The sequence below is a fragment of the Alnus glutinosa genome, chromosome 12 (assembly GCF_958979055.1).
Source record: "Alnus glutinosa chromosome 12, dhAlnGlut1.1, whole genome shotgun sequence".
Lineage (NCBI taxonomy): Eukaryota > Viridiplantae > Streptophyta > Magnoliopsida > Fagales > Betulaceae > Alnus > Alnus glutinosa.
Window position 1 is genome coordinate 24,981,122 of NC_084897.1, and position 12,504 is coordinate 24,993,625.

At 35.1% G+C, this 12,504-nt stretch overlaps 3 protein-coding genes across 3 annotated transcripts; 2 read left to right on the forward strand and 1 right to left on the reverse strand.

Moving 5' to 3' along the window:
• The first annotated feature begins 1,028 nt into the window (after positions 1 to 1,028).
• On the forward strand, positions 1,029 to 3,667 carry LOC133851823 (thioredoxin domain-containing protein PLP3B-like). Its single transcript, XM_062288412.1, has 9 exons — positions 1,029 to 1,140; positions 1,255 to 1,356; positions 1,959 to 2,033; positions 2,119 to 2,166; positions 2,278 to 2,420; positions 2,556 to 2,628; positions 2,802 to 2,863; positions 3,107 to 3,204; positions 3,275 to 3,667. Exons 1-9 carry the CDS (start codon positions 1,036 to 1,038, stop codon positions 3,382 to 3,384), a joined length of 816 nt encoding a protein of 271 aa, XP_062144396.1. The 5' UTR covers positions 1,029 to 1,035; the 3' UTR covers positions 3,385 to 3,667.
• Positions 3,668 to 4,091: 424 nt separating this feature from the next.
• Positions 4,092 to 6,910, forward strand: LOC133851821 (probable mannitol dehydrogenase). Its single transcript, XM_062288411.1, has 5 exons — positions 4,092 to 4,844; positions 4,963 to 5,076; positions 5,375 to 5,888; positions 6,279 to 6,432; positions 6,555 to 6,910. The coding sequence occupies exons 1-5, from the start codon at positions 4,747 to 4,749 to the stop codon at positions 6,761 to 6,763; spliced, it is 1,089 nt and encodes a 362-aa protein (XP_062144395.1). The 5' UTR covers positions 4,092 to 4,746; the 3' UTR covers positions 6,764 to 6,910.
• A 944-nt stretch (positions 6,911 to 7,854) lies between these two features.
• LOC133851740 (transcription factor bHLH110-like) lies at positions 7,855 to 12,380 on the reverse strand. The gene is made up of 7 exons (XM_062288295.1): positions 12,084 to 12,380; positions 10,778 to 11,456; positions 9,362 to 9,484; positions 9,192 to 9,257; positions 8,966 to 9,031; positions 8,664 to 8,723; positions 7,855 to 8,205 (listed from the first exon to the last, which is right to left on the reverse strand). Exons 1-7 carry the CDS (start codon positions 12,212 to 12,214, stop codon positions 8,101 to 8,103), a joined length of 1,230 nt encoding a protein of 409 aa, XP_062144279.1. The 5' UTR covers positions 12,215 to 12,380; the 3' UTR covers positions 7,855 to 8,100.
• Positions 12,381 to 12,504: the final 124 nt, after the last annotated feature.

Below are 12,504 nucleotides of genomic sequence, written 5' to 3' on the forward strand. Positions count from 1 at the left end.
GTTTAGTCTTACAGATAAATCATGCCATTGGTCTGCTGCGCTGCAATGTGTTGTTAAACTTAAAAGGTTTGCTTCCAATGCCTAGAAATGCAAGAGAGGGGATGTGCATTTTTCTGTTCAAAAGTATGACGAGAAGTAAGAAATCCATTCTTTTTTGGAACTTCTTGGATATCTTGAAATATAATCTCATAACCAACTTCTTAAGTTTACAATACTCAGTTGTTTATTGCTTTCTGTCTTCAATACAATTTATTATCATGAGTTTTGTTGAAGCATTTTTTTTTTTTTTTTTTTTTTTGGAGAGAAGATTCCATTTATGAGTTTAGGAGTGAATTGGGACACCAATTAGCTAGAAAAAAGTATCAATCTAAAGCTGAAGTTTGTGGCATTTTATTTCTTATTATGATTTTGGGATAATTTTCTTATTTCATTTTTATTATGTTCTCTTAATTCTTTCTTCTTCGTTTTTAATATTTCTGCAAATAAATATTCGAGAACATGCTCTATGTTGGAGAGTGATAATTTTTTTTTAAGTGGCTGATGGGTTCAATAAACAAATGTTAGTAAGCTATAAAAGAGTTTTAGGAGTAGCATTACTCTATATATCTTATAGCCAAGTTTGTCATTTTTTTTAAAAAAAAATAAAAAAAATTACTATTTTTACTATAATTTCTTATAAACTCATATGAGTCATATCACAATTTTTACTAAAAAAATTCATTCATATTGTGTCACATAGAATTCATCCAATGTATCATTAATATTTCATATTGTAAAGAAGTGTGGCATGTGATGGGTGAGTAAAAAATTTCAAATACTGTTTTTAAAATATCGAATTTTACTTGCATTTTATTCAATTTTTTTTTTTAATTTTATTTTAGGTTATTTAACCATTGAAATATAATTTCAAAAAATAAATTCTGTCAATATTCACAATTTTTCGAAAATTGCACACTCAAACGAGTCCTTTAAATGATATATTATTCGTTGGATTTTTTATTTTTTATTTTTTGGTGGGTTCCCTCTAGATAGAGAATGCTTCAAAACGCACCGTTTGACAATCTTTCTCTTCCCGAACTTGTTGAGTCTCCCATTCCCAACTTACTCTTGTATTTCCACACTGTTTCACGATCTGCACAGGTAAGGCTTCGATTTCCAGATCCCTTCGTGCGAGCTCATAACTTTTTGACTAGTTTGATTCAAAACGATATCGTTTACTCTGATCCCGATTCCGATATGCTTTTTAAATCTTTCAGAGAGAGAGAGAGAGAAATGGATCCGAAAGCAGTGAAATCGACGCTGTCGAACTTAGCATTTGGGAATGTGATGGCAGCCGCTGCTCGTGATTATCAGAAGGTCTTTCTCTTAATTACTTCTTAGTTACTTCTTGATTGTGTATATATTTTTTTTTCCTGAGCAATACAAGGGAAAAGGGAGGGGAAATGATTGTGTGTTTATTTGTCCTGTGATCTGTAAATCCAATTTTGGTACCTTGTTTGTCAGTGATGGGTTTTTGGAATTTTTGCAAGTGATGACAAGTTAATAAATTTAATTGGCAATTTTCAATGTTTTGGGTTTATATATCAGCTAATTACACTTTGAGTTGCTTTTGTTCCTGATATTATGAGCCTAAGGGAAAAAAAATCCAAATGTTACTTCTTTTTTTCACATGATTAGGCCCCTGCAGAAGTACGGTTGTTTATCCTCTTCATTGGCTTTTGCTTTTCACGGTTTCATAACTCTTTTGGTTGAAGCAAGCTGAGGAGTAGTTGGTTTAGGTGATGTTAAATAATGGGTTTGCTTGGTAATAGGAGAATGCTTTTCTCATGAGTTAGAAAGACTGATATGGGTATGTTGTTTAACCAACCAGATTTGAAGTTGTTATGTTTGATTGTATCAGTTTGCAACCCACATCGCCAATTGTTATATTCCTCACGTATGCTTATATGATGTTACAGGAATTGCTTTCTCAAGATAAGGCACAGGCGTCAAGTTCTATTAACCAGGAGGTCGACCTTGATGAGTTGATGGACGTAAGTTTGATAGTGCTTCTTGCATCCGGCATATTACTGCAAATGTTTCTATTTATAAAGGTGTACTTGCACTGGGTGATATTAGGATCCTGAGCTGGAAAAGTTGCATGCCGATAGGATTGCGGCTCTCAAGGTTAGATTTTTGATGTTTTTCCTAAATTTTCCTGGATGCATAATGGTATATAGATTTGGAGTAAGCATTCTGTAGTTAGTAAAGTATTTATGATAGGATTTATTTGAATAGAAAGAAGCTGAAAAGCGAGAAGCATTAACGAAGCAAGGGCATGGAGAATACAGGGAGGTTACTGAGGGTGATTTCTTGGGCGAAGTTACTGGTAGTGAAAAAGTTATTTGTCAATTCTATCATCAGGAGTTCTATCGCTGCAAGTAAAGCATTTACTATAGTCTTATTCTCCTCTCTCTCTCTCTCTCTTCAAGCAGACACCCACGTGCACATAAATATCTGAATTGCAAAGTTTACGGTTTCATGGAAAATGGTTCATGTCAAATGGATCTCTTTAGGATAATGGATAAGCATTTGAAGTCTCTTGCACCAAGACATCTTGATGCGAAGTTCATCAGCCTGAATGCAGAGGTTAGTATGCATTGTTTTTTCTGTTCATATGATTCAATAGAGAACTTATTAGTTATTCACCTGAGTTTATACGATTTTGACATTGGCATTTGGGGATCTATATATACGCAAAAGTTGACTATTTAAAGAAATCAAGATGCAAAATAAGATACATGACTGAAATTGAAATGCAGAATGCACCCTTCTTCGTTGCCAAACTAGGAGTCAAGACTTTGCCTTGTGTCATATTGTTTAGGTGAGGGCATATTGTTGTTTTTAACTATTCTATTTGATCATTAGAACTATTAAAGAGGCATATCAGTACTGTGCCATCTGGTTCTTTAATGATGAACAATTGGTGGAATTTGTCTGGAGGTTAGGCTAGGCAAGGCTATCTCAACGATTAGCCAAAGTTTCACAGTGCTGATAGGCCTTAATGAATGTTTTGATGACGGCCAGATTTGTTCAAGTTTTTGCATCAAATTATATATTCTTTCAGAAAAGGAATTGCAGTAGATAGGCTGGTTGGGTTTCAAGATCTGGGAGGAAAAGATGATTTCACCACAAAGGCGCTTGAGGTCCTACTAATAAAGAAAGGTAATGCTTTTGTCCAGCGTGTTTTGCATTGCTTAACTGTGACAAGTCCCTCAACCATATCATTATACAGGTATTATAAGTGAGAATAAAGAAGATGAAGATGGCGAAGATGATGGATGCCATGAAATTAGGTGCAGATCAGTGAGATCCTCTTTCAATCCTGATTCTGATTCCGAGTGAAGATGGAGCAATTGGATCTTTCTAGCTGTATTCTCATTTTTAGGCCATTTGGGTGAGAGAGAGAGAGAGAGGGAGGGATGGGGGCTGGATTTGAGACGCTTTTTAAATGCATGCTTTTGTTTGTTATTGTCACTGCTAAACTAATGTGCATTTATCCCAACAGATTCCTTTTGCACAAGTGATACTAGATAGGAACTTCAGGCATTTACATGACTGTTGAGTGCCATGTTTGAGCAGCTTGTTTAACCGACCTAGTCAATAGTAGATAATACTACTTGATCCAGAGCACATTTGTTTGATCCAAGGGAAATGTAACCTTGACGCTGTTTTGACTGCTTTTGGCCACCTTGGGGGTATCAAGCTCTACTTCCATTGAAGCTTCGGTTACGGAAGCTTGCTATAATAATATAAAATCCCTTTCATTTATTTCATATTAAAACTTTGGGTTAAATACGTTTTTGCCCCATTGGACCTAACGCCTTTATTTTTTGCCCTTCTGTTATTCATTTCGTATCGTATATGGTATTTCGTTTATGGCTAAAGACGGAGATGGTATTTCTGTCCAAATTTTCGTCAAAAAATTGACATAAGTCTACGTTAACACCTCTAGGAATTGAAACGTGTCCTGTGCATTAAAAAAAAAAAAAAAATGAAAATAAAAGGCTTTAAAAATTAAAAATTAAAAAAAAATAAAACTGAAAAAAAAAATAATGAAAGCATTAAAAAATTGAAAAAAGAAAAAAGAGGAGGAGTGGCTCAAAAGTCCTCCTCTGTGGCTATGGCGGATGCGGCAAAGCACACGCTAGTCACTAGTGGAACTCTGATTTCAGACTTCAAGAGCCTTGTTTCCATCATCAGAACCACAAAAAAAAACCGTTATTTTTGCATATAGGTTCATGTTTGCTTTCGATGTTTTCACTGTCTTCTAACTTTCTCATTATCTTGTCTCATTATCCATCATAAATCCAAACACAAGCCCAGGCGCCCTAGGCCACAATCAAGACCATTGTGCTATGATGTGAGAGGCCACAATCCAGGAACCAGGAACGACTGGCGACTGGCGACTGGCGTAGTCCGCAAGATATATTAGAGCCGCCACTCTGGTCTACAATTCCGAGCAGCCTATGACTTGGAACTTTTATAATCACTGTAACATGCAATTAGTCCATAAAAACCATTAGCTCACTGAATACGTCAGCGCCCCCCAACCAATATGTATGTATATATATATATATGTATATCACAGGCTCATTCGATATCATATATCCCTCTTTCAACGTATTCTTTTCCTGTATAAACTGCCACTTTTTTGTAACCAGAATTGTTCGTAGTTGCTTAATTTCTACGTGTGGGAAGAGTTAGATGGCGAAATTACCAGAGCAAGAGCACCCGAAGAAGGCCTTCGGATGGGCAGCCAGGGACACTTCGGGGGTCCTCTCGCCCTTCAAATTTTCCAGAAGGTACTCTTTTTCTTTACTTGACTCGTTTTTACACAAATGCGTGCTTAACATGCATTTCTTGGTTAAATTGTGATAAAAATGGTATATATAATATATATATATATATATATGTCCGCAGAGCAACGGGAGACGAGGACGTAACGTTCAGAGTTCTTTATTGTGGGATATGCCACTCGGACCTTCACATGATCAAGAACGAATGGGGCATGTCCACCTACCCACTTGTCCCTGGGTATGTTTCCTAGCTAGCAATTTCTCATTACTCTTCTATGTGAATCATCCATCTACAATCTCTACTTTTTGTTTATTTTGGAGGAGACTCAATTTATTTATTTATTTATTTTGCTGGGATTGAGTCGTCGAAAATAAATTCAGCAAAACCTATCAATTTTTCTTATCCATAATATTGTTAAGTTTTGCTTTCCTAGCATGGGCGTAATTAAATCGTAATTTTGATTATGATGGTTAATTAGTTTATTTTATTTCCACTATATATATATCATGGGTTCACTTTAAATTTCGGCTTGCAGGCACGAATTCGTTGGAGAAGTGACAGAAGTGGGGAGCAAGGTGAAGAAAGTTAAAGTAGGAGACAAGGTGGGCGTGGGATGCGTGGTCGGTGCATGCCATTCCTGCGAGAACTGTAAGAATGACCTTGAAGCTTATTGTCCCGAAATGATTCTTACCTACAGTTCCGTTTACTCCGATGGAACACTCACATATGGAGGCTACTCAGACACAATGGTAGCTAACGAGCGCTACATCATTCACTTCCCGGAAAACATCCCACTTGACGCCAGTGCTCCCCTACTTTGTGCCGGGATAACAGTTTATAGTCCCTTGAAATATTATGGTCTGGCCGAGCCGGGTAAGCATATTGGAGTTGTTGGCCTAGGTGGACTTGGTCATCTAGCTGTTAAATTTGCAAAGGCTTTTGGGGCGAAAGTGACGGTAATTAGCACCTCCATTAGCAAGAAGGATGAGGCTTTGGAACATCTTGGTGCCGACTCATTTTTGCTTAGCCGTGACCAAGAACAAGTGCAGGTAAATATTATAGCTTTCATTATGATCTTCTCATGATAGTTGTACTTTTTGATAATGGTGTTAAATCACTCATTGTCCCAAAAGTTTTAAGTTTACAGGGAAAGCTAAATTTAATTATCATTTAAACAATACTTTAACAATCTCTATCACTTGTGGGCTCAAACTCCCTTTTAATATATGAGGTTCAACACGTGTAATATTTAATTGAAATTAAAGATAAATGAATGAGAGACAAAGTTTGAACTCTGGACCTCCTATGATACCATGTTTAAATCATGCACCATTTGTCTCAAAAGCTTAAGCTTATAAGAATTGATAAGTTTAATAATTTAATTAATACTTTATAAGATTGGGTTTGTAATTTTGGATACATATATTAAATTTGAGCAGGCTGCCAAGAATACAATGGATGGTATCCTTGATACCGTATCTGCAACGCACTCCATTTTGCCATTAATTGATCTATTGAAGTCCCATGGAAAGCTTGTTTTGTTGGGTGCACCAGAAAAGCCGCTTGAGCTACCCGTCTTTCCTCTGCTTATGGGTAATTCTATAAGCTAAGACTGACAAACTTAATTTGCAATAGAGTTAATTCTATATGTTGGTATCCTTTTTTATTCATTCATAGTCATAGAGTTAATTAATAAGAGTTGTTAAAACATGTAGGAAGGAAGACGGTTGCAGGAAGTAATACTGGAGGAATGAAGGAGATACAAGAAATGGTAGACTTCGCAGCGAAACATAACATCACGGCAGACACAGAGATTATTCCAATGGAGTACGTGAACACGGCGATGGAGCGCCTTGCTAAGGGTGATGTTAGATACCGATTTGTCATTGACATTGGAAACACCTTAGCCGCTACCAAATCTTGAAGTTCTTAGTTTTCTTGTATTGTTTTCGATCCAATAATTCTGTTTAACAAACTGCTTAGATATATATTCTTGTATCTCGATCTACTGGAACCTTGTTCTTTTTATCATTTGATAGTCATTAAATGGTTGTAGTCGTTTCAAACAACACGTTCTGTTGTTACAGTTGTTACAAATAAAGATGAAAAGGCCAGGTGTGGCTGTGAACTGCCACACTTTATCTTTGCTTTTCGGTCATTAATTCCAATTTCCTACGTGACTTCAGCGACTTTTTTTTCTTCTTCTAAACAATTATGAAAAGAAAATGAATGATTTCACTTATTTCGAACAGGGACACTTTATAATTAAAATAGGAATGCTAAGCTACTTTTAGCATTTTTTTTTTTTTTTTTGGGTTTTTATATGTTGATATAATACTGTAATTTTTTAATAAAAACATAAGAAAGAAATCAAGTTATAGTTTTTTTTTTATTAAAAATAAGATGTCATATATATCATCATAAAAAAAACACCAAATTAACACTAAAAAAAACCTCTTAACGTTTTTCTTATAAAATATACACCAAGAGATGCTCTAAGGATATATACCAACTGCGGTGATGCTCCCTTTTCCAAAGCCACCCAAATATGTATTCCATGTTCCCTTGCATATATAATATATAAATCAAAAGCTTTTGTCGAATATCTAATTTGCGTATATATCACAAGTAATAATTGGCGTCCCATCAATCTAATTGCCAAACAACTCTTACTGCATATCGTTAACAAATTTAATTACATCGATCACAAGTCATATTTAATAGAAAATGAGTGTTAGGGATATGTTACTCGGCAATGTTGACGTAATAAGTGATACAGAAATTGTTACATCAATTTGTAAACATAATAAGTATTATATAAACTATTATGTAATAGTTCATATTTTAGTGGTCCATGATATATGGTAAGTGTAAATAGGCCTATCATATCAGTTTATAAAGAAATTATAATAAACGTTATTGTACCCCTAACAACACTGATAAAACAATCACGAACTGTCATATTAGTTTACAAGTGTTATATAGATTATTACGTGACAGTTCATATTTAGTGACTAATGTGATAAGTGCAACGTAAATTATCATATCAGTTTGTAAAAAGCTTACGATAAAAGCTGAACTACCCCTTACAATACTAAAATAAAAAAATAAAAAAAAGATTTGTTCCCCTAAACACGAACATTTCTCATGTGTAGAGGTCGACCAATTCGCACTGAATAGCCCATAACAATAAAAACGTGGGCGGGCATTAAGTCCATGAGAGTAGCCTGGTAAGCATATATTACGTGGTAAGTAAAGCCCTCAGTCATAACCACTTATATATGATGCACATGATAGGGGCAGAAGGCACAACCCCCTACTTCTAAGGTCTCGCTTCGGTACTGCTCCATCCTCTTTCATCAAACCCTGTCATTAATTATTAACAAATACAAATCATATCAAACGACTTTTCTTGAATATTTCCTTAATATTGGGTTGGATGAAGTTTCTTCAAGCTTCAATCCAGTTTATAAAATAGTGATATGTTCTTTAAATAATATGTATTTCTATCATGTTAAGGGACATATGTAAATGTTATAAATGGTGTCAGAAGAACTTCTTTCAACTCAATTTAGAGGAAAACTCTACCCATAATAAATTTTCTTAGATGTTAAATGTTTAGCAATGATGTTCAATGAATCAATGGGTACTTAATATTTATATATAGTACTTCATTTTGCTATTGTTCTCAATCGATCTGTCTCTAGATATGGAAATGACCTTTAAATGTAAAACATTCTGGTCTGGCTAGCTAAGAGAGGAAGAGAGAGAATAGTAGAGATTTAAATACAATATATATATGTATGGCCAGAAGAATATCTTACCGGTTGCATGGCTCTAATGGGCTTGCTGTGCGAGGACTTCAGATAAGGCGTGCTCAATGTCTGCAGGAATCAAAACCCGTTTGAGTTCCAATGAGAAGTACTGTGTGGGTTATTTTATGCATATCTTTTATGCTTAATTAATGCCTTTACAGCTTTAATTTATGGAGTAGATTCCACTTTTCTTTCTGGGTTGCACTAGTTTCTTTGATATTACCATTAATTTGTATGAAGCTATCAAATCGTGATGATCACATACATGCATTCAGAAGAGATCAAATGTTCGAAAGTGTAAAAGAAATCACCTGGACTTGATCATGAAGGAATTGGATGTACCCAATAGCTTCTGTTAATACGGAGGCTGTGTCTGTCTGCAACCTCCAATATCCATTCAAATATTAAAAAAAAAAAAAAAAAAAAGTTTTACAGAAGCAGGGCCGAAGATATATTATAATCCCCTTTCTTGGAAACACATTAGTGGGTTTTGATGAAGAATATAATTGAGACAGAGAATGGAGAGATATATAGTACCTTGCCAAAAGGTGCCACCAATTTCTGAAGAGCTGCTATCCTGTCCCCTAGCTTCTCCTTTCGTACCTAGTTTAAAACTAGTATTACTCGTAAGAGCGCACTATATTATAGTGGGAGTAAAGTTTAACGTGAAGATTTGTTGAGTATTTCTTAAATATATATATAATGACCTTCAGTGGTGGGCATGGGCATCGTGATACTGACCGCGACTTCTTTGTTTCTGCATAAAACTCTTTTGGCTCAGAAACATTCTGTCTCTTTGTTCTTGTAACTCCGTTCATTAAACCTGATGTCTTTTACAATCAAAGAGAAAATTTTAATTTTTGGATATCGATGAGAATGCTTGAAGTCTAGAATTAAGAGAGATGGACTCATTAAACACAACAAGAACCTTTCTTGTGGCGTTGATAATGCTCAAGTTATCGGCAACGTATAGCCACTATGTCGTCGCTAATAACAATGTATCATCACTGACGACATGTCGGTTTAGATTCTAACACTATTTGCAATAACAATGTCAACTACGACATGTGTCAGAGTCGTCGTTGATAATGATTTATTAGCGATGTCACTGATAACCTATTAGTGACGACCAGTTGGTGCTAAATAATATTAACGACAACTTTTAGACTTTTTACGACGAATTTTGATCGTCATTAAAAACCAAAATTCTTGTAGTGAAAAGAGAATACTTAGACTGTATAAAGTAAAAGCTATCCACACGAAGATGATCAAGTAGAAAGAAATGTAATTAAACTTGAAACTGAAAAATCTGAGGATTTCCTCCCTATAATCAAATATCTAGTACAATATTGTCATTACTATCTAGCTCCTTCAAACTTTTTCTTCGCTAAGCATCTATTTCGTTCTTACTATAATACAATCATTGATCGAGTATATATATGTATATTTTCTTTATTAGAGGTATATATATATATATATTAACTTGCAATGAGAAGGTTCCAATAACTTATATATATATATATATATATATATATATATATAGTTAAGATTGCACTTCACAACCAACGCATTATCTCTTTTGGTGGCTCTACTTACTTATCAGTATTTAATGACTTTACAATATATCTATACATATATAGTACCAAGATATTTTAATTTAGCTTATAGGTTGCCCTTCCCTGACTCGACCACAAAGTCAAGCTGTATCCGATCTCATACTCAATATGGTGAATGTCTCTGATACTAAATGATATAAACTTTCTCACATTTGAAAACTAACCTGCAAGAGGAGGGTGCCTAAAAGCTTCTATGTATATACATGATTAAAATTGAACTTAAGTTATGTGGAAAGCTTAGGATCGTAATATCATATTCTAGCAGCAACAAAAAAATAAATAAAAAAGAAGACATGCAGTTAATTTAGTGAGAGACTCAGAATGCACAACTCCAATGGTATGCATTTATCTTCCTCTAGGATCTAAACCTCTAGCCCTTTGTTTGTTCTCAATTGCCTTTATTTTTCTGCAGTTGTAATTGCAATGGTCAATGTTTATGATAATTTTACGAACAGAAGCAAAAACACCATATCTATGACTTGGGAAAAAGAAGAAGAAGATGCCCACCTTGTTGGAGCTATTTGATGGGCTGTCTGCGAGGTCTTGCATATGCATGTGATCAGGGCTTAGAGAAGTACTTCCTTTAGGAGCACCTATAACATCATGTGAAGCCTGGCTAAAATTCCCACCATAATTGGTAGATGTCAAGAGATCCAATGTTTGCAAGTTTAAGCCCAAAGAATTTGAAGCTAATGAAGTAGACAGATCTGAGGGTGAAAAAAATGGAAAAACATGGCTGAAATTATATCTATTGGATCCAGGCACTCCTCCAAAACTTGTAGGGTTGTGACTATTAGAGTACAAATCTCCAGCCGAAGGCTGTTGTCCAGGGATCTGTCCACCAGAAGAGAAGTTGCCGAGACATAGATTCTCACATAGATAATTAGCAGAACATTGCTGCTCATGTTTTGTGGGTAGTGAATGCGATTCTTCTGAAATATCAGAGAGGCTGCATACAATTTCACTCAATTTTGGGAAAGTGTCTGGCACCTCTTCTTTGAATTTTGCAAGGTGCAGTAGTTCATTGGCTGATTGTTGGGTACTTTTTCCATCACAAAAACGCAAGTCTTGACAAATGACCGAAGGTCGGCTAAGAAGAGGGTCATCAATGGAAAACTTCTGCCATGATTCCCTTGAACTTGGGACGTTTTCAGCTGTCAGATAGCTATTGTAATTACTACCATTTCTGCCCCATCATTGAAGAGAAACAAGAGATTAATTAAACTCAAAATGAGAGAGATCAATTCACATAACCAGTACTCAATTATAGTAGGTTTACCAAAATAGCTAGCAATAGAAAAATAAAACAAAATAATTACAAGAGACACGAAGATTTATAACATGACACAAAATTCACATAAATTTTAATCTCTTGTGCGCGCGCCGTGGCAAGACATAAGTGTATAAAACCCTTTTAGAAAGGTCGATCAGCAATATTGGGCTCAATTCAATCTACGTCAACAAACATATATAAACTCATAAACCCTAGGAAATTAACTATCGCCTCAACTATGAAGAAACCAGTGAATTATATTAATTTTGAAAATGGTATTTTAGTTTTACACATACTGATCACCCTTAACTATATATATAGTCTTAATATGTGTACTCTTTGCATTAGCTATATATGCATAATCATGTTATATGTTTCATTGATGTTACTGAAAACATCAGAAAACAAGACCTCGTGAATCTTCTGATTGAATATATTATCAAGTTTTAACACCTAATCTTGCATGGATTTAATTATTTTATGAGAAGGTCAGGTAAAGCAAACTACATACTGCAGCTGATATATAGATGTAGTACTTACAAAACGATGCTTGGGCTCCAATCATGGGTGGCTGATGCTTTGTAGCCAGACTGATGAGTTGCTGAAGTAAAAATATACTCAGTTAACTGTTCTTGGAGCTGATGCTGATGATGAATATTTGTAGACTCCATTATATTTACTCTTTAAGAACTTGAAAATCCCAAGATGCCTTCTCACTTGGTTTTCTCTTTTACTCTTCTAGTCTAAGATTAAAGTAACCCTTCCAAAGAAAAGAGAACGAAGGTTCCTCTCTCTCTCTCTCTCTCTCTCTCTCTCTCTCTCTCTCTCTCTCTCTCGTGACAAGTACTGACTCTCTTCTTATGTATGGGAAGCTTTATGCAACTTAACTTGCTCGTGAAACCCTATATCTTCCATATTATATTGGAAAAACATTTTTGAGATTTTACTTCCACTGTAGCAT